Raw genomic sequence first — 25,758 nt, 5'->3', positions numbered from 1 at the left:
ACAGCACCCCTAACTGGTATCACCACAACACATTATTTAGTCATTTTTTTTGTGCCAAGAACAAAACATGAACTAAACACATGAAAACAAGAAACATGAATCAAAACCAACATATTGTCTGTCTAGAGCAAACAAACACTCTAGAGGGCCTATTTTAAGGATCTAAGCGCATGGTCTGAAGCGCATGGTGCAGGTGCACTTAGGGTATGTCCGAATCCTCTTTTGCTAGTTTAATGACGGAAATAAAATGTCGGCGCGCCAGGCGCATGGTCCAAAAGTGTTGAGTCATGGGTGTGTCCTGTGTGTCCCTGTGTGTGTAACAAGCAGAGTGTACGCACGTTGTGCACCCGCCTATAGGCGCATATTACTAACGCGTGCTTTAAATAACAAAAAAAATACTGCGCCATTGACTTTAGACCAGGTTTTTGTTGGTCAATGGCAGTCATTTTCAGTTGAAAAATAGCAACACGCCAACAATGCACCTGAACACACCTCGTTTTCAGACCAGTACGCCCATGGGTGAACAGATGGGCGCGAGTGCATTTGCTATTTAAACAATGTGGCGCTGAACGTGAAAATGATAACTGCGTCGGGCTGAAACTAGCAAAAAAAAAAAAAAAAACACTTGCGTCGCACCTGGCGTCACATTGTGCCAGGTGTATGGTAGGGCCCTAGGTGCATCCCAATTCGCGTACTTGTGCACTATTCTATGACGTTTTAAAGTACAAATAGTGCAAGTAGTGCGTTCACACAGAAAATTCCAAAAAGAAAAAGTACACTTTAAATACCAGGATGATGCACTAAATTAATCGATCAGACTACGATGTTTAATGACAAAATAAACATAAAATTCATACACTACATGGATGAGTACATAGTGCTTAAGTACTTAGTGTATAAGTGCATTGTGTATAGTGCATCATTTGGGACGCAACTAGACTGTCTAGCATTTCGCTTATAGTAAACCCATCCAATGTATCTGTACCGGGCACATATTTACAGTTTACACTGGACACATCAAAGTAAACATGTACATGTAAACAAGTAAACTGGTATAAAAAACTTCATATTACTTCTGGAGTATGAATAACCATTTACAGATAATGACCCATGCCTTATTTTGTGTACCACTGCTGTTGTAAAAATTCACTCAAACAATAGGACTTCATAAATAACTAACTCAAATATATTTAGCAAAATAATGTTTTATGTCTATTTACAAAATACAGCAAATATTAACTTTGGGGGAGACATTATTACAATCATTTAAAATGTGAAAAAAAAAAAAAAAAAAAAAAAAAAAACCTTTCAGTACAGCAGTACATTTCTGCAGAGAGAACACAAAAAACAAAAGAAAAGGTCAGGACATGAATGAAAGGAAATCGTGTGTGTGTGTGTGTGTGTGTGTGTGTGTGTGTGTGTGTGTGTGTGTGTGTGTGTGTGTACACTCTTCCCATCAGGTCAATCTGTCTGTTAAGTCACAGGCCTGTGAAAAAGGATGACACCCAGCATCTCTCTTCACATGTGCTTCTGACACAAGCTGCCGAATGAGAGGCAGGGAAAAAAGAGAAAGAAAGCCCTGTGCATTCACTTTGAAAATTAAGCCCAGCAAGATTCTCACAGAGAACAGCGGCCCAAGCTGCCACTTGTGTTGCCTTTCTATTGACCAGAATAGTCAATGTGCCCTGGATTATAAAGCAATCCCTGCTTCAGTATGACACCTTTCATCCCAACGTATGTGTGTGAAGCCCAGGAACGAGCTGTCGGCACAGGGGACAATCAAAGTTGTCAGACAGCAGTCTACACGAGCTGACTTCTGCTGAGGAAAGCGCCTTCGTATCTCCTGGCTTTTCCTTGTACTTCATCTCTTATTCAGACGCTCTCTGCTCTTTTAAATAAATATTAAATATTCTTGAAACTCAGCATGGTAAAAAGGCAAATGTGATTGTTCCAGTCCAAGATACCTGTCCCCATCTTGACCAGAGGCGGTTTGAGCCATCCGTCTGAGAGTCACGTTAGTTCTGTCCACTTTAAATGGCTTTGGGTTCTTCTACATGGGTCTCTTTAATCAGGAGATGGTCTGCTGGGCCGGTTTAGTGTGACTAAGACCCAATATCACAGTCGGAAAAGCAGCAAGGGATTTTGTCGACCTAACACAGCGCTGCCCTGAGGTCAAGCTAAAGTTGAAAAGTGGTAAACCTATTTGAAAGATTGTAATACTTTTGAGAGTATAACACTGAAAAGGATCCCTTATCTAGGATCATATCCGCTACAATGAATACAACACTATACTGTACTGAAAATAAAGACCCTGATATACTTGTAACATGCAGTCTGCTTTGGTTTCGTTTTCACTGTGTTCTGTTCCTTTTTTGCCTGCCTGAGCTCCTAGTTAGTTTCCCTGGCTGTTAATTAGTTTCCACTAACCCGTTTCTGTTCACCTTGATTACTTTCCCCATGTATTTAAGCCCTGAGTTTCATTCTGTTCTTTTGTCCAGTATCGTCAATAGCCAGGTTTCCATCCAAGGAAAAAAAAGCACTGTAGTTCAAAGGTGCATCACAAGAATGAGTAGTGTCTTGAAAATCTCTGCAGCTCGAGAAAATAAGCGGGGTGTCTGTCAAATTAAGGAAGACTGCTGGAGTTTTCAACGCTGACAAAAAGAAAGGTAAAATAAAATACAGAAATGTTACTTCTGTATCTGAATATATAAAAGTAACCTATTGTCATAAAATCGTGAGTCTGTTTCGATTTCATGATCAGAAGCTGTTCTAGGCTACATGACAAATGAAAATCACAAACATGACAGTTGTAAATGAAATCATTTTATAAGTGCAATTTATTAATATAGAATTATATGTTATAATATGTTGGTCTGTGTGGGTTCTAACACCCCAGTTATAGTGATGGGGACACTATACTGTCAAAAAGCACCGTCCTTCAAATGAGATGTTAAACCGAGGTCCTGACTCTCTGTGGTCATTAAAAATCCCAGGATGTCCTTCGAAAAAGAGTAGGGGTGTAACCCCGGCATCCTGGCCCAATTTGGCCATTGGCCTCTGTCTATCATGGCCTCCTAATCATCCCTATACACTGATTGGCTTCATCACTCTGTCTCCTCTCCACCAATAAGCTGGTGTGTTGTGTGGCGTTCTGCCGCAATATGGCTGCCGTTGCATCATCCAGGTGGATGCTGCACATTGTTGGTGGTTGAGGAGATTCCCCCTTCTTTGAGTACCCAGAAAAGCGAGTACTCAAGAAAAAAATCAACAGCGATTTGATGTTTTTGATTGGTTTGATGTTATTGAACATATGCTTTGAATGCGTTCCCAAGTGCATCAAACCGCAACTGTTTTTTTTTTTTTTGTGTGTGTTTTTTTGTTTTGTTTTGTTTTTGTTTTTTTTTGGGGGGGGGGGGGGGGGGGGGGGCTTTTTTTGGTTCAAGGCGTTAAAGATTGTTGGAATATGCAAAAACTGAATATTTCACTGTACCAGTGTTTTTATGGAGCCTAAAATTTTTTGCATACAGGACAAATGAGCTGCTCTCCAAACCTGCGCTTCTTCAAATAAACAAATATTTGGGATGCAAATGATAAGAATTTGCGATATACGCAAAATTTGTTTTTGGAAACAGCTCAAGGGCAGATTTTTTAGCGATATAACAAAACTTATGCGACAATGCAATTTTTTAGGGATGATGTCTTCACAAACACCATTTTATTGGTAAAAGGCCAACTGGTTGAAAACAGCCTCGAGACAGCAAATTTCCCAAATATTTTTTTCCGCATATTTGCTTTGTTGATAACAAAGTGCAAAAACTGGATGGAAAGTTGGCGAATGTTAAATGTGGTTAAGTTACATTCTTCTCCTGCAATCTCCTGCATGTTCTGTTTTTGGATTTATTGAGATTTATTTTCGTTTGATTCCTTGTCTTTGTGCGCTTTACTTCGACCATATGTGACAATATTCACGGCAACATTTTTTTCCCGTTCTTCCCTTAGGGGAAAAACAAAAACTTTATCGGCCTTAAGATGTGACCTAGAAAAAAACTTGAGAATTTGGGCATTAGGAACATAATTTTTCACACTTGAGCACTTTTAAACTTAGCCTTAGGTTGTTGTGTGATGTGACTGATCAGCATTGAAAACCATGTGTGAATGAATGCAATTTGAATGTTACAGCTGATGGAAAGATTTCCACATATAAAGACTTAAAGGGTTAGTTCACCCAAAAAAGAAAATTCTGTCATTAACTACTCGCCCTCATGTCGTTCCAAACCCGTAACTCATCTTCAGAATGTAAATTAAGATATTTTTGATGAAATCCGAGAGGTATGTGACTCCTCCATAGACAGTAATATAACCACCACTTTCAAGGTCCAGAAAGGTACTAAAGACATCATTAAAATGGTCGACGTGACTGCAGTGGTCCAACCTTAATTTTATGAAGCGACAAGAATATTTTTTTGTGCGCACTTTTAGGGCTTTTCTCTGGAATCATGTGATTCCAGAGAAATGAAGAGCATGAAGAGCTAATGAGCATAAAGAGCTCATGTGACAAAAACACAGACAAGGCAGGTTCGGACGGGGTTAAAATCTCAAAGTACGTATGTGAAACGCAAATTTCTCTAATGTCCCCCTGTAAAACTAGTCCCATCCAAATAGGGCTAAAGACTAAATTGAAACACGGCTATAAATACATGGAGTAAACGAGGAACTAAATAAGACACAGATGAACAAAATTAGTAACCAAGGGAACAGAACAGATAATACGTGACATTCTGTTAACCACATCTTACCATTTCTTCCCCATGAAGAAATAAAGTCATACAGGTTTTGAATGACATGAGGGTAAGAAATTATGATTGTGTGGGTTTGATTATTATAAACTATCCCTTTAATGGTACTAAGGCTCAACAAGATCAACCTGAAAAAAAAAAAAAAAGCATTTTTTGTTTATTTTTCATGGTTTAAATAAAAAATGTCCTGTATGTTTCACTGGAACTAATCTAATATAAAGAAATGTAAAGCAGTTTTTAAATACAACTGCACAAATCTAATCACATTCAGACCTCACAGAGTTGAACTGTAAGCTTAAACATGCAAATGTCAATATGCCAGTCTGACTCGACTCATTCGGTCCATATGTACAAACTGCTCAACAATCCATTCTGCACTCTGCAATTTCCTATACAGCAAAAACACCAGCAGTTCCTCTCCGGAGAGCATGAGAGCGACCATCTCTAGCTGACAGTAACCAGAACACCATACGGTTCTGTTCTAACACACAGATGTTCTATGCAAATCAACTGAAAGGCCGCACAGAGGAGCATATACATGCAGTGTGGCCACAGGCCTGCAGAAAAAGCCCCATGGAGTTTTCTAGAACAGGGCCAAGCCAAACACCCCAAACCTCCAAATCCACACGAGAGCCCTGGCTTTAGGGGAATTTGTTCATGCAAATATAATCCATTTCCTCCAACAAAACAGCACCACATGGGTGGACTGCAGGCTGACCCCAGACCCAAACCAGAACTCAAGAGCATGGTCTTCTAATGGGCATCAGTGTTTATTCTGCAGTTTCAGAGCTTATCTCAATGCTGAATGTTAATATAACATTACTATAACATTTCTTATAATAACACTGAGCAGTCCATGCCACTCGATCTCAGAGTTACAGTTTTCTCTGAAATGTTAATCGTCCTAAAGGTCTGCATAAACAAGAATAGCCAGTACTCTACATGGTAACTTGTAGGCTTTTCACACTATGTTTAACCTTAAGTCAATTATAACTACTGGGTAAGCAATGTTTTACACTTGAAATTTTCAAAGGGTGTCATGACTGTCTTAAACAATGGATTTGGGTGTTTTGATAACCCTGAATTGTGATGCCCATAGTATACAGTGTGAAGCAATGCAGTGATAGAATAGTATGTGGTAAATCCACAACAGACAACCAATTATAAACTAAACAAAGCTTGCCTCATAAAAAAATCATTTTATTGTACAGAAACATTTTTCTTTATGCTGAGTATTGCAATAACATATTGTGATATATTACCTTTTTACAACTGTAAATGTCTCCGAAGGAAAACTTTGTCTACATTTATTTTTATCTAATAAGATAAAGTTCTCAGACTGTTCATTTCACATCTTCATATCCATCTCCTTCGTCCCTTTCTTGTTCAACATTTCCCTTCCTCATATTTTAGACATATTTTTAATAGAAATTAGAGTAATGTTTGCACATTTCACTGTTTTCACACTCAATTCAATGTATTTGTTTTTACAATAAATAGTTAAGCAGTTTTACAGAGAACAAGCTTATTAACACCTTATGAACAAGTTGAAGGTGACAGTATACAGTTATGAAATGTAATTATGTGACGAATCATATTTATAATGTTGTTATAGGAAAATACATAAATTTACCATTAACTGCATATAACTTGGATGCTAGATGGCGCTACAGAGATTTTTTTCGTTGTGAAATAGCCTACACAAAAACGTATGCCACTATAATGTAACAGATGTATAGGATGTATAGGATACACTATAATGTAACAGTAATGATGTATAGGATAATGAATGTGTAGGATAATGAAGTATCCTTCACCCTCTCATAGCATTAGACACATTTTATTGCTGCTTTCTTGTCAATCGTGTTGTATTGTGAACAAGTGCACTGGCAGTGTAGATATGGCATTATATAGACAGCTTCTTTGATTCTAAATGTGAGCGAAAGTTTACAGTACGCAGCTGGCTCGCATTTGCGTTTCAAATTAACAAGTTTAATTAATACATAAACCTAGTGGTCCATGTTCAGAAATATGAGAGAACGTGCTTCCTGTACACAGAGCTCAGCTTGTGAGAGAGAGAAAGTGAGAAAGAGAGATGTACTGTTTGTAAAATTACAGAAAGAAATATTTCAAATTATTATTATTTCCAGCATTATAAGCGTGGAGATTAGTGCAAAATTATGCCACAATACTTGCAATCACGAACCGTAATTCACTCCCTGAAAATATCGAAACTTGGCATTCATGTATCGCTAAATTATTGAGATGGTCCTCACTGCAGAACACAAGATCCAGAGGACGGGGTAGATCCAACTCCTCCCACTTTACATATACCTTAACCTACCCGACTCCGCCCCCTGGATCTCGAGTGTTCTGCAGTGAGGGGCTACTGAAATTATTCCCAAGCAAAATATTGTATCGATTTTCCCCCACCCCTAATTATAATCACTGACGCTTTTTTTTAATGCCGTCTTGGATCATGTCGGAGGATTACATGTTTGTTTGGAGCATTTGACAGCAGATTGCTTTGTAAATGAGGCACAGTATAATGGAGAGTTTGCAAAGAAACTTTTGTTGAATGATTAAACAGACAACTGTATTGATCTGACAGCAGCTGCATCACATACCTAAATGTGTGGCAAGCAGGGCGGGGCCGAGAGCCATGGGAACGGAGTGAGGCCGGTGGCGCAAGTGCTAATGAGCATCACCTGTGTCCCACACCAGTCTCAAGTCCCATGGAGGAGCTCCGGAAAGATAAAAGGAGGCGTGACGACAGTGAAGGAGGAGAGAGGACCAGGCCTGGGACATTTATGTTTTGTTATGTTTATAAGTGGCAGTCGTCCGTTAGGGGCTGCAACTTTACTTTCGTTTTGTTGTTTGCTTATTTTTGTATTCAAGTTTATGTTGAACGTTCCCTGGTTCCCGCTTCCTCCTTCCCTGAATTTGAACATTGTTACAAAATGATTTCTTCATGCATTGTCATGTGATGTTTTTTTAAAACACTCTTGTGCAATAGCGAGTGGGCGTTGATACTGTTTCCTATGCAATGACGTTAGCCAATCATAACAGAAGCCGCTTACTGACAAGCCTTAAAGGAGCTGCCCCTTAAAAAACGGATCATTCCAGACAGAGGGTCTGAATGAAGGTTTAAAAAATATAATTTTTCCACATTTCTTTAATTGAAAATGTATCATATTATGTAATTTCATAATTACTTCTATTGTCTTTGAAATATTGTTAAGGTGCCAAATGTACTGACAAGTACTTATGGAAAACTAATATATATGACTATATGTCATTTGAAACTTGTATGTCATGTATTTAAATATATTTGTAATTACAAATTCGTAATGATGAAGTTGCAATTTAGCACATTTAAAATATATTAAATGTATTATAAAATAACACACTACAGTTAACTTTATTAACAAGTAGACTAATTTACCTGTGCTTTAAATAAACGTACTTTTAAAATTTAAAATGCATTTTAAAGTAAAACTTTTAATGACATTATTACAAAGTGCACCTTTTAAAAGTGTGTTAAGAAACAGTCATGAAAGTGTACTATCTTTAAGTACACTTAAATTGTCTTTTAATTATTAATATATCTGCAAGTACTTTTTTTTTTTTTAAATCAAAATTTGAAATTTCACAAAGGTTTTGCTAATCCTTGATGATAATATGCATGTTTATGAGTTCATATTAATTGAGAGACTAAATACAATATTTAAAATTGAGCATCAAATCATTTAAAATGAACTAGTGATGTCAAAAAGGTGATTTAGAATAATGAAAAAGAAAATGGTGAGATATACACTTTCCTTGATAGTCAAATGCAGTTTAACCTAAATTGATGTTGATAAAAAAAAGCACAGTGCATCAATACCATTATTATGTAAATAAAAATGTTAAAGGTGCAGTATGTAAGATTTTCTGTCCGCTAGAGGTCTATTCAAAACAAAGGCATAGCTTGATGACACCAAGTTTGAGCACGGAATCTTGGGACATCTTCTCCTCAACGGACGGTGAAAAAGAATAGGGATAGGACTCAGGAAGAAATCATGTTCATGGATGCGATTATTAACGTTATTGTAGTATGAAGCAGAGCAGGACCGAGTGTTGTGGGAGCTGAATGAGGCCGCTGGAGCGATTGCGCAACACACGCCTCTCGAGCAGCGGAACTTTTATTATGCCACAGTTGCCGGCGCCGCTTCCGATTTTCCGGTTATGAGTATGAGGTAACGCAGATCTGTTTATCATATTAGATACATTTGAGTGTGTTGAAAATGATGTTATAACGTTACTCTGTGCGTTCGCTCGGCGGCTGCTGTGAGACACTTGTTTGAGACACACTGCAGTAAGCTAGATCAATTTTAGAATATCATATTAAATGCTCGATGGCTTGTGTTGATAAATGGCATGCAATTACTTTTAAAACGTATTGTATGATGGAGAAAATTCTGTATTACTGTTACTAAAAATCTGCATCTTATTATGCTATGTTAGCTACTTCACAAAATAGTGTTTTTCTCTGAGGCATGGTAAAGCATGGTACTCACAAAAAAAAAAAAAATCAAGAAAATTAGATTTAAACAATAAGACTAAATGTGTTGAGCTATATAACAACAATTAGTTTTCTGTCTATAAATGTATCAAAACAGTTGTTCCCTTGTCTATTAAAACATGTAATATATTAAAGTGTCTTTTGTGTTTCCATGGTTTCTACAAAATAAAACCGGAAACCAAGGGTAACACGGGTATGACGCAATTGACAGGCGACTCCTCACACGCCCCGGAGCCTTGGTTAAAATTCCAATTTTCTCACGATTTACAAATAGTTAGAAACATTTGGGATATTGTGAGTACTCAAGTGAACAAAATATATAACACTGGCCTAGTGTTTTTTGGATATTTTACTGCAAAAAAATTACATATTGCACCTTTAAGGGTTTACAATTGTACCATGTAAAATTATGAAACCTGGAATATGGTTACCCATCTGTAAATTAGCTATTATTGAAATGAAAACACTATTCTAATTATAAAATGGACCTCCACAGCACTCACAAATATAATTTATTCAGAACAGGTCATGATCAGACTATGATTTTACAGCATGTACATATGCTACAAACATCACTGACTTCAAAATAACAAGTATAACCAACACAGACATTATCTGTGATGGTGATGTGGTTGAATCATCAAGCCTGACCCCTAGTGGTACGAGCTCACTCTGCACCCTGACGAGGCAGATGTACTTCTTAAAGTCACCAAGGACAAACAGATTAAATCAGGTTCTGCCAGAATTTGAGATAGCAGCAAAAATAGAGAATAATTAAAATATATGCTAATTAAACTCACCAGGAATTTTACCCTGCAGATTAAATTGATCATGTTATTTAAGTATAAGAAAGATCATGGCTACAATATTAAAACATAAAGGTTCAGTGATTCTTTGTAGCATATTAGATTAATCAAAAACCCATTTCTTATCAAGAATCTTTTTTTTTCTGCATAGGGTTCTTGAGTTTGCTAAATGGTCCTTTGTGGATTACAAAAGTTCTTAATGTTTCATTACAGGTTCTTCAGAGCAGTGTATTTCTGGGTATCTATGTTCATGTGAATGAATTGTTCTTACAGTTAGGTATACATCCAATTTATATTAAAAGGGAGTGTACATTACCATTCATACCATTCAATTAAAAAATAAAAATTGAACAAAGTCTCTGCTCACTAAAATGCAGAAAAATTATTATAATTTAAAAAAAAAAACAAATCATTCTAATATGCTGATTTGCTGCTCATTTCTTATTATTGTCACAATTGAAAACAGTTGCACTGCTTAATATTTTTGTGGAAAACATGTTTTTCCAGGATTCTTTGATGAATAGAAAGTTTAAAGGAACAGCATTTATTTAAAATAGAAATATTTAGTATAATTATAAATGTCTTTACTGACACTTAATTGAATGCATTCTTGCTGAATAAAAGTATTCATTAAAATGAAAAATATAAAAAGATCTTATTGACCACATTTTACTTTGATGTGGGTTTACATTTAGGCAATGTTAAATATCATGTTCATTGAATATGAATGTTTATTTTAACTTTCAAAATCAGGAAGCATGAACATAAGCCCACTTCAAAAATCCACTGAAATATTAAATCATCCATACACTTTTTTATATTCTTTCAAAAATCTATGATCTAGGGTGTGAAATGGGAAGCAACCATTAACATATCTTTCTCCACACACACACACCTCAAAATTGACCAAGGAAATTATCCTATTCCATTTAGCGAATTAACCAACACTTTATGGTAAGCTCAACACATTAATTTAAAAACACTCTGGTTTTCAAATCTCTGAGTTTTTCATTGGTTTCTCACTAAACACACTCATTAACAGGTAGCCGTAGGCAGCGGCCAGCCACATAATGGCTTAACTAAAGAGATGTATGAAAATACACATCTTATAATTACCCAGTATGCTCCTATTCACACCTCAATAAGTCTAGTGACCGTCTAGCAACTCTTGGCTTTATTAAGCACCTGCCTGGCAGAACGATAGCAGAGGAAAAGCAGTTTACTGGGCTAAATAGCTGCTTTTCTTCCTCTGGGTATTTGAAAATCTTATCGCAGGAATATCCCAAACTCCAGTAGATAGCAAAGAACCAGCGGGAGCCTAGCGGACAGCTTAGAGGAAATGAAAACACATCCATCCACAGCTCTATCCTTCCATTCTATTCCACTATTCTTCAGCCTGGAGATCAGCCACTCCAGAGATAATGGGGGGAGAGATTTGTATTTATAAAGATAGAGAGAGAGAGACACAAAAAGTGCCGAGAATATATGAATTCAGCTGACTTATTTGATATTGAACATTTACACACCACGTTCATGCAATCATGCTCTACAGCAACATCAGTAAGTCAGACCAGACATTTTCAAATGGGTGCTGAATTTCCATTAACTCAATACTTTCACAAACACTCAATATGGAGGCACTTTTCACGAAAAGGGTACAAATCGGTGTGCCATTATATTTTAAAGCAATGTTTAGAGAGAGAATTGATATGTATTAGATCAAGTACTGTTCGACATATTTAACAGAGCAAGAAAAGCAGTACAATGCCTTTCATGCCATTAAATAATTAAAACATTAAAACAGGATCATTTTATATAATCCTTGACAATCTGTCAAATGGAAAAACAAAAATAAAAATTGTCCTGTGTATACTTGCTGAATAAAAATATACATTTATTAAAAAAAAAAATCTTACTGACACCAAACTTTTGAACAGTAGTGTATGAATACTTTTAAGTGCAGCATTATTACAGTGGTGGTCAGAATTATTGGCACCCTTGGTAAATATGATCAAAGATGACTGTAAAAATAAATCTGCATTGTTTATCCTTTTGATCTTTAATTCATAAAATTAGCAAAAATCTAACCTTTCATTGAAGGAAAAGAATTGAAAGTAGGGGGAAAATCACATTATGAAATAAATGTTTTTCTCCAAAACATGTTGGCCACAATTATTGGCACCCCTAGAATTTTTTTATGAGTAAAATATCTCTGAAGTATATTCCCATTCATATTTACATTTTTTTGGCACACCAGGGTGATCATGAACATGAAATTGTCCAGCCATGACTTCCTGTTCCACAGGAGTATAAACATGAGGAAACACAAAGGCCAAATTCCCATAATCATTCATCACAATGAGAAAAACCAAAGAATATAGTTCTGCTGTGCAGCAAAAGATTGTTGAGCTTCACAAAATAGAAAGTGGCTGTAAGAAAATAGCTGAAGCATTGAAAATCCCCATTTCCACTATCAGGGCAATAATTAAGAAGTTCCAATCAACTACAGATGTTACAAATCTGCCTGGAAGAGGACGTGTGTCTAAATCGTCCTAATGCACAGTAAGGAGGAGAGTTTGAGTGGCCAAAGACTCTCCGAGGATCACAGCTGGAGAATTGCAGAGATTAGTTGAGTCTTGAGTCTCAGAAAGCCTAAAAAAAAAATGATCAAACAGCACCTACATCCCTACAAGTTGTTTGGGAGGGTTTCAAGAAAAATCCTCTGCTCTCATCCAGAAACAATCTCCAGCATATTCAGTTGTCAGACAAGACTGGAACTTTAAACGGGACCGGCTTCTATGGTCAGATGAAACTAAAACTAGAGCTTTTGGCAGCAAACCCACCAGATGGGTTTGGTGCACACATGGATAAAAAGTACCCCATGCCCACGGTTAAATATACTGCTGGATCTTTAATGTTGTATGCCTATTTTTCTGCTGGAGGTCCTGGACATCTTGTTCAGATGGTATCATGGATTCTATCAAATACCAACAGATAAAAATTCAAAACCTGACCGCTTCTGCTAGAAATCTTATCATGGGCCGTGGTTGGATCATCCATCAGGACAAGGATCCAAAACAAACATCAAAACCAACACAAAAATGTGTCACTGAGCACAAAATGAAGCTTCTGCCATGGCCATCCCAGTCCCCTGACCTGAGCCCTAAAGAAAATGAGTGGAGTGAACTGAAGAGAAGAAGCATCAACATGGAGCTGGGAATCTGAAGGATCTGGAGAGATTCTGCATGAAGGAATGGTCTCTGATCTCTTGTCAGGTGTTCTCCAAACTCATCAGGCATTATAGAAGAACACTCAGAGCTGTTATCTTGGCAAAAGGAGGTTGCAAAAAGTACTGAATGAAAGGGTGCCAATGATTGTGGCCAATGTGTTTTGGAGAAAAACATTTATTTCATAATGTGATTTTCCCCCCACTTTCAATTCTTTTCCTTCAATGAAAGGTTAGATTTTTGCTAATTTTATAAATTAAAGATCAAAAGGATAAACAATGCAGATTTATTTTTACAGTCATCTTTGATCATATTTACCAAGGGTGCCAATAATGCTGAGCACCACTGTATATGCAGTGTACCGAGTGTACTGTGTTTACATAAAAGAAACACATTTTGATGTTGATTGAATTTATGGGAAATATAAGCTTACCAATAACTACAAATCAACATCTGGTCCCAAACTAGCTCTGAATTTGCTTTAAGATAAATCTGCAATCTCGTTATTTGCCCTGCAACCAATACTTTTTTATACTTTTATGCTAATACGTTTCATATTAAAAATGTATGCATTTTTAAGAGCATATTTTTGTAATTTGTACCCTATTTGTGGAAACACACATCACTGCATTCTCTCAGTAATGTGACCTGTTAGCGGTTCTGTTGACCTGAGATTGACCTTAGCTTAGGAGCAAAAAACTATCACATAATGACAAAGAGAATCAATCTTATTACAACAGGTGTCTGGGCTGAAGTGTGAACAACATCACTTTCATGTTTTATGTTTTACAACAAACATTCACACCAACAATCTTAACATTTTATAGTCCACCATCAGAGATTTTAATGTAGGACAATCTCAAGCAATTAGGATAATTTTAACACCATTACTGAACTGTCCAATAAAATGACACTCTGTTCCAAACTCCTAGATGCTCTTTAGCACCACAGTATTTGACCTGACAATCAAGTCTGATTGGCTAGAGAGGTGACAGAATGATTCTGGTACCTGTTTTAGTCAGGGGGCTGGAAAACAGCTGCTGCAGAAGTTTGTTCTCTGACGTTCTCAAAACCACCACAATGTCTGCAGGTAGAGTGTCACGGTTCTTCTCCAGAAAACCACTGACATTATACAAGACCTGACAGGAGAAACACAATTATTTTAATAAACAGAATTATTACACGTTTACGTGTGAAAAGATTTGTTAAAGAAATTAATACTTTTATTCAGCAATGATGCATTAAATTGATGAAAAATAACAGTAAATAATGTTACAAAATATTTCTATTTTAAATAAAAGCTGTATTTATGAACATATCCTCAAAAATGTATTATGGTTTCCCTAATAATTTTAAGCAGCACAACTGTTTTCAACATTGATAATAATAAGAAATCAGCATATTAGAATGATTTCTGAAGGATCACGTGACACTGAAGACTGGAGTAAAGATGCTGAAAATACAGCTTTGCATCACTAGAATAAATTAAATTTGTAATAAATTGTAATAATATTATACATATTTATTTCATTTTTACTGTATTTTTGACTAAATAAATGCATCCTTGTTAAACATAAGAGACTTTCTTCAAAAACATTAAAAATTTTATCAACCTGTTGTCACGATCACGTTCTGTTTCTAGTCATAGTTTTCACTGTCACTGTTTTGCCTGTGTTTGAGTTCTAGATTGTGTTGTATTCTTGCTTTTTGTGTTTATTAAATATTGTTTCATCGTTGATTCCGTGTCACACATCTCTTCTTCTGGATTAAAGCTACAGCAACCCATGACATCTATATTACCTGTGTTATTTCTATATTATTCTATATATATTATATCTATATTATTTTAAAAACTGCTATACGATACATTAATTATTATTATTATCAACCTAACAGAGCTATGAATTTGATCTAAGTTGTTGATACTTAATTTTATTTCAGCTGTTAGTAAAATAGCATTTAAAAAATGTATGAACAAATGAATAAAGTACATAGTTATGGACTACTTAAGTTACACATGAATTGCTTAATGTGAAGGAGTTATTTTGCGAGTTTCCCATTCATATAAAGCAGTAAGTACAGAAAAAGAAGAAGAAGAAGAAGAAAAAAGTGAGGTTTTTTGAAATAATATTGAAGCTCTTTACCTTGCCAGCATAATGCTGGATCCCAAAGCAAAGCTCCACACGCTTGGGTGTCCAGAAGTACTTGTTTCTCAGGTTATCCTGAAACTTATCTTTAATACAAACACTAAAGGTGAGCGGAGAATCTTATTAAACTGATACATCTTCAGCATTATTCAAAATAACTGGAATAGTTATAGTCATTTCACGTACATATAATCTCATACATAAAATTATTTAAACACAATGAGAACTATTCAGTTAATACTGGTTTGCTAATCTAGCATTATTATTTAAAAAGAATGTATACTGAACATCATATAAGTGATTTTACATGAACTAATGTGAATTAGGCGTTTACTCAGTGAATATGCAGCAATGATGAAACACTAAGTAGAAAGTATTACCAACGAGTGTTTGGTCGGTGGCCTGTGGGAAGCGGCTCTCCTCATCCAGCAGAGACAGTAAACCCATGGGCTTCTGAAGAAACATGTCTAGAATGGGCCTGTTGTCCTCGTATTCCACCAGACTGGCATCTACACCCTCACTCTGATACTCTATCTGAACAAACACACAGACACACTATTTCATAACAGATGTGTATACCTTATAATCAGGGATGTCAATTTAATGCGTTCATTTTAATTAATTAGTTATGAAAAAAATTACACTTAAAAATTATTGAATCCATTTAACGCTCCCGCCCGCCCCAGACTTACATAGGTCATCTTACATTTCATACAGTTGATTGGTGATGAACATGAAGCAGAGCAACAACTCCTATAGAACCTATAGAATGCAGTTAGAATGCCCCTAAAATTCAAGATATCAGGGCAAAAATGCCCCTGTATGAGTTTTGTCTCATATTTATATGATATATTTAGGTATATCACACGAGTAACAAGTGCAATATCACACCAATGCTGATTTTGTCCCGAATAGCACAAGTGCAAATTGATTGATTTTATACAACAGTTCAATAATTTTATACAACAGTTCAAGAAGTTAATATTGTGTTATATTTTACTCACAATATAGTCTGTTTTTGTCCAAATTTGCCAACGAAAATATTCCCTGTAAAGCCAGAGCAGAACTGTTGTGCATCTCTGAGCAACACACAGCAGTGTTTCATTACTGAATGAATCAGCGTTTTGAGCGAATCAATCGCGTAAACCAATGATTCAATGGCTCATTTAGAAAAAGAGCCATTTACTTTATTCCTGAATGATTCAGCCAGTTGAGCGAATCGAATAAATGACTCTATTACTTACTCATTTAAACATTTACCGCCACCTACTGGCAGTTTTAGTTTCTTATTTAGAGTATAATTTCATACTGTATATACTGTATGCGTGTGCGTCGAACATCTATCTATCTATCTATCTATCTATCTATCTCTCTCTCTCTCTCTCTCTATCTATCTATCTATCTATCTATATATATATATATATATATATATATATATATATACACACACACAGTGCCCTCCACAAATATTGGCACCCTTAGTAAATATGAGCAAAGGCGGCTGTGAAAATAAATCTGCATTGTTTATGCTTTTGATCTTTCATTAAAAAAATTCACAAAATTCTAACCTTTCATTGAAGGAAAAGAATTGAAAGTGGGGGGAAAATCACATTATGAAATAAATGTTTTTCTCCAAAACATGTTGGCCACAATTATTGGCACCCCTAGAAATTCATAATCATTCATCACAATGAGAAAAACCAAAGAATATAGTTCTGATGTGCAGCAAAAGATTGTTGAGCTTCACAAAACAGAAAGTGGCTTTAAGAAAATAGCTGAAGCATTGAAAATCCCCATTTCCACTATCAGGGCAATAATTAAGAAGTTCCAATCAACTACAGATGTTACAAATCTGCCTGGAAGAGGACGTGTGTCTTAATCGTCCTAATGCACAGTAAGGAGGAGAGTTTGAGTGGCCAAAGACTCTCCAAGGATCACAGCTGGAGAATTGTAGAAATTAGTTGAGTCTTGAGTCTCAGAAAGCCTAAAAAAAATGACCAAACAGCACCTACATCCCCACAAGTTGTTTGAGAGGATTTCAAGAAAAACCTGACCGCTTCTGCTAGAAATCCAATAATGGGCCGTGGTCTTCCATCAGGACAATGATCCAAAACAAACATCAAAACCAACACGAAGATGTGTCGCTGAGCACAAAATGAAGCTTCTGCCATGGCCATCCCAGTCCCCTGACCTGAACCCTATAAAAAATGAGCTGAGTGAACTGAAGAGAAGCACCACCAACATGGAGCTGGGAATCTGAAGGATCTGGAGAGATTCTGTATGAAGGAATGGTCTCTGATATCTTGTCAGGTGTTCTCCAAACTCATCAGGCATTATAGGTGAAGACTCAGAGCTGTTATCTTGGGAAAAGGACGTTGCAATAATTGGGTGCCAATAATTGTGGCCAATGTGAACTAGAGAAAACTACGGTCGTTGTGTTGTAGTCTAAATTAGTTTATGTGTAATAAATTCTATGTTGAATCAAATTAAATATTTCTTTCTAAAGCTACTTTTTCTAATGTCTATTTGATGCTTTTCTTATTTAACACAATAATGACTTTAAATTATCTTTTGGGGGTAATTTCTCAGCCAAATTTGATGTGCGATTAATTAGACTAATTAATCAGCACATTATGTAATACTGTACCTTAACATCACCAAGAATGTGTACAGATGTTAAAAGACAAATCAAAACTGCATTTATTATTTTAATACATTTCGGCCTTACACTTGAATCATCTTATCAACAACGTATTTGCTACAATATTAATAATCCAGTTTTATAGTTTTATATATTATCTATGTTTGTTTATAAAATTGAGCCAAACAGGAAATAATCATATAAAATTTGAATACACAAATGTAATCTGAAATTAAAGTTAAAAGTAAATAAATCACAGTACATGCAGAATTCATTATATCACAGATCATGTGTAAAATGTGTAAAACAAAAACATTCTCAAAGCAAAAAAACTTGTTGAAAACACTTTTGAATACTATTAAAAGGAGTACTTATTACAGAAATAATATACTTCAAATTAATATACTTCAGTGAGAACTAAATGCAATGTTGATTGCAATTAAATGTATCATAGTTTATAGTTTATTAAGTAAATCTTTAAATGTAATTTCATAATTACATCCATTGTCTTTGATATATGGATGAGGTGTACTGCCAAATGTACTGACAAGCATTCATGTTAAACTAAAATATACTTTAATTCCATTTCTATTGAAACTTGTGTGTTATGTATTTAAATTTGTAATTAAACATTTGTAATGATGCAGTTATAAATTAGTATATATATAAACTATAAATGTAATATTGAATAACACACTTGATTAACACAAATAAAATTATAATCAAATATTTTTTTTATAATAACATAATAATATTATGTGCTTTATTATGTTAGTAAACTCATCAAGTGTACTTCATTAAGGCATGAGAAAAGATTATTAAAAACAAAATTTTTCAAATGTACTTGAAAGTAAAACTTTTAATTTGGCATGACAAAATGCACTTTTTAAAAGTCTCTCTAAGTCCTTTTATTTCATTAATATAATATTATTTGCAAGTACAGTTTTTAAAAATATAAAGATTTGAAGTATACTACATATGCCACATATGACAAATCAAACTGATTTGACTAATTCATAAGTCATAAGAAAGTGCCAGGCCACTTGATAGACTACTAAACAATGGTTCTAGGGGCACAGAGTTTCTACTGAGGAGAAAATATTACACATTTCACTAATTTTTCCATTTTCTTTCTTTGCTATTTAAACTGATAGAGATGTATTCAAGGACAAATATTGGTGGGTTTAAGATCAACTTGAACTAACATTCACCTGCTTAGAGGTGTTTGTGCACAGAGAAAGTCTTACCTGTTCCAGGGCAAAGATGTGTTGATTGAAGTAGAACTGGATCTGTTCGTTAGCGATGTTGATACACAGCTGCTCAAATGAGTTCTTCTTGAAGTTTTCGAAACCAAAGATGTCCAAAATCCCCACATTCATTCCACTCTCAGCCGCACTTCAAAGACACAAAGAGCCAAACATTAGCTGACCGTCACAACACATTAAGGCCTTAACCACACTAATGACCCAAACAACTAAATATTTTACAACCTGTCAACCAAGAAAACAAAAAAACAAAGACCTTTAAAAACACAGGTCTGCCTCAGTATGTCATTTCAAATTACAAAGAGCTGGCGTGCTAGTCTCTGAACATTCAGTCAGTCGCGATCTCCTCCAAACTCCTCAGACAGCGACCAGAGGTCACCTTCTGCTCCCACTAACAGGTTATTAGTGGCAATAACGTTGAATGTGCTGATGATTGGAGTGGAAATGGCAGAATTTGGATTGTGTGTATCGAGGTGGAAGATGTGAGTTTCTCTGACAAGCCCGTGGCTGAAGTCTGACAGGATTCACTCGGATCAATGAACGGCTTTTCCACTCTCTCTGAAGTCTTTTTAATCATCTGCATATAATTTTTTTCAATGTAACTCTGTATCAAAAATTTATACAAACCTCTTTTTTATAGCTCTTTTCTTCTTTTGCTGAGGATATTAATATTCTGAGCTGGTTAGACTGGAGGTCATTGCTGGAGATGCTTGCGCATGATTCAAGGAGGGAGAATGGGACGAAAGTTTAGAAATTACCTTTAAGTTATCGTTAAATTAACTTGATATAATAGTCAATCCACAAAGATAAGCTCAACGGTACATACTGTAGCTGAAAAAGCCTGCCTAAATCAGGCTGGGAAGATTTATTTTTTTTCCCCAGCAGGTAAAAGGTTGTTTTCTATTTATCTATTGGTTTGGCTGGTGACCATCTTAAATGACCACTCGTGTGTCAATTCCGCATAAGCAAAATCAAGCCCCGCCCTACATTTTTTCTTGTTCGAGAAGCCATTTCACTCGGATATGTTAAAAGTAAAAAAGAAAAGACTATCGCAACCTCTGATTTATGCCAACTTTAAAATGTAACTTCACAGATTTTCAACCCGCTTTGTATTGTTACAGTGTCAGAAGTATATGTAAATGAACAATGTTTACTCTTCTCTGTTACCTGGACTGGGAAATTCATGTGTATTTGTCAGCAAAAAAAAGTTGACTGCTGCAGGGGATTTCTGTGAAAACTACAGATTATACTTCCGTATTTTTGTATCTCCGCCCACCAACAGTTGCACTGTAAACCCGAATAAGTTGGCAAAACAAACAAACAAAAAAAAATATCAAAATGTTTAAGTTAAGAAATTCAAAGTTTAAATAAGCAGAACTGGCAGATTATTATTTTGTACTCATACATTTTAATTGCTCTTAAAGGAACACTCCACTTTTTTTGAAAATAGGCTCATTTTCCAACTCCCCTAGAGTTAAACAGTTGAGTTTTACCTTTTTCGAAACCATTCAGCCGATCGCCGTGGTACCGCCAGACCCGGAGATCGGCTGAATGGATTCGAAAACAGTAAAACTCAACTGTTTAACTCTAGGGGAGTTGGAAAATGAGCCTATTTTCAAAAAAAAAGTGGAGTGTTCCTTTAACAATTTAACTTAAACAACTTAAAATTATAATGTAATCTCAACTTAAATATTTTTAGTAGTAGAAACGGCAATATAGAACATTTGGTTACACTATTTTAAGGTGTCAGTATTACAGTGTAATTATGCATTTAAGTACTGAGTTATAATAATAAACTACATGTACTTACTATATAGTTAGGGTTAGGATGAGGATTTGTTTTAGGGTTAATTGCAAGTAATTATGCATAATTTATAGTTATTACAGTACTCCAGTAACTGCATGTAACATGTATAACAATGACACTGTAAAATAAAGTTTTACCAAACATTTAACATATACACCTGTTCTCAAACTACGCTCATGCTCCATTCGTCACCATGATGAAAAAAACTCAGCATAACTGAAACTCTTCTAAATTAGCATAGCAAAACATTAAACACTACTAAATCTCTCACTTTACATTAATCTTGCACAAAAAACAAAAAAACATTATATAACACTTAATTTTTAGCATTTACTCTCTCCCTTTTGAGTGTCATGGCAAAGCATGTTGGAAAAAAAAAAATTTAATTTAAGTTTGTCTAAATTAAAAGAAACAAGTTCATAAAACAATTCAGGTTACTGTGAACTCAATAGAAAAAGAAAGTTCTAAATACTCAAAAGTTAATTTGATTGAAATAAATTTGTTTATTTTAAGTTTACCCTACTCAAACCAATTAATTATTTTGAGCATTCAGGTTTACAGTGCGGACCGACAGAGGGTTATTAACAGAACAGTTAATAGGTGCGTTTACATGGAGCATTGTAATCGGTTTAAAAGTCCAATCCGAATGACAATGCTCCATATCTCAATCGGAATAAAAATGCCCAAACTGAATGAAATTTGAATCGGTTTAAGAGGGGTGGGATAAACCTTTCTATAAACAGAACAAAATAAAAAGTCTGCCATGTAAACTCGTTAAACCGATTACTTTACGTCTACGTCATCACGTCAAGAGATCGGGGGTCGTCAGAGTGCACAATTGCGGCGGAAAAATTAAACTGGAGTAAAACTGAAACAACACATTGATTAAATACACTGAAGGAACTCAGTGTATTATTACTACGGACATGCTTTTGCTTTTCGGAGAGGGAGGGGTAGTATTGAGATGCTCCTTAGAGATGCACAGCCACCAAAAAGGTCAGCTTCCTGCGCCCGTCTTTTCCTCATACCTTCCAGCAGTAATATGCTACAAATTCACGCTGTTGCTTGATTAAGAGCAACACTTTACATAAAAATAGCGTGCGTAAGAAATAAAGGAACTTCATGTTGACAGGAATAAAAGGCGGCAAACAGGACATAAGCTAATGTGTGCATGTCACAATGTCATTTCGACTGAAAGTGCCGGCACATGTAAACACCATATCGGATTAGATAACATCTCATGTAAACAGTCCACCGAATCTTTCAATCAGAATGATTTTAATCTGAATGACAAAAAAATGTACATGTAAACGTGGCTAATGTTAGGTAGGTTTAGCACTGAAAAGTGTATCATACTTTGTCTACTCTTTAAACAGCATAACAGTAAAAATGGAACACTATGGCAACAGCTTTCTTACCTGTAAGCGACGGCGTTTTGCTTTGTGCGGAACTGACAGAAAGGAAGTTTCTTTCAGTTTTTCCCTTTCGTTTGGCCTAAAACACTTTGTTCATGGTCATCAAGTTTGAAATGTTGACTACAAACACGGAGGTTTTCAGATTTTCCGTCACAGCTTTCTCTCTATAATTACAATTCTTTGCAGCCTTTGTGAGTGACAACATGCCCAGTGCATTATGAGTGTTTTCCTACCTGTTTGTTTTCTCTAGTCAGGAAGCACCAATTTCAAACATTTTTTCACCTTTCTACTGCATAGGCAGCCAAGCTTTATTGAAAGCCCATTTTGCCAGCGGTGAGTACATTTAAGTACACTTTTAAAAACATAGCCATGAAAGTGTGCTTAAGTACACTTAAGTGGCCTTTTATTTCATTAATATTATATTATCTGCAAGTACAGTTTTTTTTAAAAAAAATATATACATTTAAGATTTGAAGAACACAACAAGTGCACACTCAAAATAATTAAGTGCACTTCTTTTTCAACAAGGGTGGTGACAGTACTTTCATTTTTGAGTGAATTATTCCTTTAAGACTATCTTGAAATTTCAAATTGGCCTAAGCTGTGTCAATGAATTGCTAAAGGACTTTGTAAAATGGTAGGCTTGGGTATATTTTAACATTAAACTGAAGGATAATACTTTGCCGTACCAGATGTTAGTGTCAGGCTGCAGTAGAGCATTAATACGGTTCACAATCCAGCTGAAGAGCCGTCCATACAGGGCTTTAGACATGGCATCTCTCACATCAGTGGCCTTGTCCACGGTGTTGGTGCGAATGATGGTTTCTCCTCGAGTTACCACACAGTGGGAGGTCAAAGCTTCCTGAAGCTCCTCAGAGCCAATACTGAGCAAAGCGGCCGCTGTCCACAGCAAATACCAAGAGAAGAACATCAGGAATGGATCTGTAACTCATCTTTTGTCTCTCATATGCCAATTTATTACTGACACATTTGCAAGATTAATGTCATGAGGAAAATGTGGGTTCTGTAAATTCAAACCTAGAAACTAACATTCATTAAAGGGAAAACAGCTTTCAAATAATCATTTAAATAAGCCACTTACCATTATCTAAGGCCTCAGAGTTGGGCACCTCACTCTTGTCGCTCTGATGTTGGGAGCTGGTGGATGTGAGCTCAATATTTCCTGTATTTAAAATGGCTGCTAGAATTCTGTACACAGAATTCACTTCCTGTATATAAAGATATAAACTATTTTATATAGAAGTATGCAATAAACATGTAAGAAAGCCTGACTGACAATATGATTTCTTAAAGGGATTGTTGAACCAAAAAAAAATGAAAATCCTGTCATAATTTACTCACCTTTATGTCATTTCAAACCTGTATGACCTTCTTTCTTTTGTGGAACATAAAAGGAGATATTCTGAGGAACGTTAGGATCTAAACAAATTTGGACCCCATTTACTTTTATTTTATGGATAAAAAACTCTGATACATTTCTTTTTATGTTCCACAGGATAAAAAAAATGAATACATGTTTGGAACGACATGAGGGTGTGTAAATTTATTTCTTAAGGAACTATCCCTTTAATAATTATTGCATATGATTAAGAAATATAAATCAGGATTTCAGCTGTACCTCCTCAGTAAATCCTATGATACGGAAACAGTCCTGAATGGCAACAAATTGCTCCTTGTACAGTTTGCTAGAGATGATGTCCTGCATTGCTTTACCATTAACACAATCAATATATCTGAAAGACCAGAAAAGTAACATGAATCTCTAATTTTTGTCAGTAATATTGTAGATACGTTAACTAGATTCAGAATTACACATCTTTTTAAAGCACTGAGTTTGTTACAAATAAACGCAAGAACCTGGGGGCAGTTTTGTTGGGTAGCCTGTATTTCTTGAGGTTGTCTTGGTGGTACAGACCAGCATAGATATAGTAAAATATGTGGAAGTTTTTCTCTCCCCTGCAAAAGAAAATATAAGATATGAAGAGTAATAAATGAAAACCAAAATGTGGAAAAGAATTGTTAAAAAGTTTAAAGTCAACATGACATCAATATTGACTGGTCTTATGGTGAACGATTCAGATCGTTATACACACATTATAAATCCAAAGAAAATTGTCTGCTACCCCTCGGAATTTTTTTTTCTTTTTTGGCTGATGTCAAAGACCACTTTTCACCATCCAATCAATCCCCTATGGGTAAAATCAAGTCCTGCCCTAAATGTTTCTCTTGTTAATATTATGTTACACTCAGAAATATGTCACATTACAGAAGTAAAATGCATTGCATGTTGACTTTAATGTTCTGATGGCCACAGATCTAGGCAAAGTGGTTTCTCACGTAGCCTGTTTGATGACTCTTGATTTTTCCAGAAGATACTCGGAGATCTTAGCACCCATCACCGCCCCTGTTGGCGTGAACTTCATCTCCAGGTACTTCCCAAAGCGGCTGGAGTTATCATTAATGGCCGTGCACGCATTACCAAACGCCTCCACCAGGGGATTCACTTGAAGAATCTTCTCACGAAGTGTACGATTATTAGCCTTGAAATAGAAAACAACAGATGATGAGTCTGACCCAGATTTTTTATCTGCAAATCTTACAGCCATAGTTCATTATGTTACTAGAGGGAAAATCATGAAGAATCCCATAATCAAACATGAAAGGTCGGCTACTGAAGTATTTCTTTGAAGCATATGAGTATGTATTAATTGTATTAGGTAGTGTATCAAAGGTGTGAGTACTCAACCTTGCCCAGAAATGTGAGATGTTGAACGATGAGGTGGGCACTCTCTGTTTTACCAGCTCCACTTTCTCCACTAATGATTATACACTACACAGACAAAAACAATTAAAACATATAAACACTCATTAATGTACAGAGCCAGCACATACATGAATTAACATACCCAGAAGAAACGTGTAATCTGACATGTTTTTTTGTCCATGACACGACAAGAATTTAGGTGTCAAACCGCATTATCTGACACAGTGACTATCGTAACAGACAAAAAATATTGTGTATTCTGAACCCAGCATTACTGACCCCAAATTTTTGAATTACATTGTTAC

General features: G+C 35.6%; 1 protein-coding gene across 1 annotated transcript in view; it reads right to left on the bottom strand.

Annotated features, from left to right (window-relative positions):
- The window catches only part of myo3b (myosin IIIB), a 163,142-nt gene that overhangs the window by 81,387 nt on the left and 55,997 nt on the right, over positions 1-25,758 (bottom strand). The window contains exons 15-24 of the mRNA XM_051906658.1: positions 25,436-25,519; positions 25,027-25,229; positions 24,547-24,645; positions 24,308-24,422; positions 23,771-23,897; positions 23,358-23,568; positions 19,429-19,576; positions 15,921-16,074; positions 15,538-15,626; positions 14,403-14,532 (exon numbers count right to left, since the gene is read on the bottom strand). Coding sequence (XP_051762618.1) covers positions 14,403-14,532; positions 15,538-15,626; positions 15,921-16,074; positions 19,429-19,576; positions 23,358-23,568; positions 23,771-23,897; positions 24,308-24,422; positions 24,547-24,645; positions 25,027-25,229; positions 25,436-25,519 — 1,360 coding nt within the window. The remainder of the gene's footprint in view (positions 1-14,402; positions 14,533-15,537; positions 15,627-15,920; positions 16,075-19,428; positions 19,577-23,357; positions 23,569-23,770; positions 23,898-24,307; positions 24,423-24,546; positions 24,646-25,026; positions 25,230-25,435; positions 25,520-25,758) is intronic.

The sequence above is a fragment of the Ctenopharyngodon idella genome, chromosome 9 (genome assembly GCF_019924925.1).
Source record: "Ctenopharyngodon idella isolate HZGC_01 chromosome 9, HZGC01, whole genome shotgun sequence".
NCBI classification, from domain to species: Eukaryota; Metazoa; Chordata; class Actinopteri; order Cypriniformes; family Xenocyprididae; genus Ctenopharyngodon; species Ctenopharyngodon idella.
The sequence above is the reverse complement of the archived record's forward strand: the minus strand, read 5'-3'. Positions and strand labels throughout refer to the sequence as shown.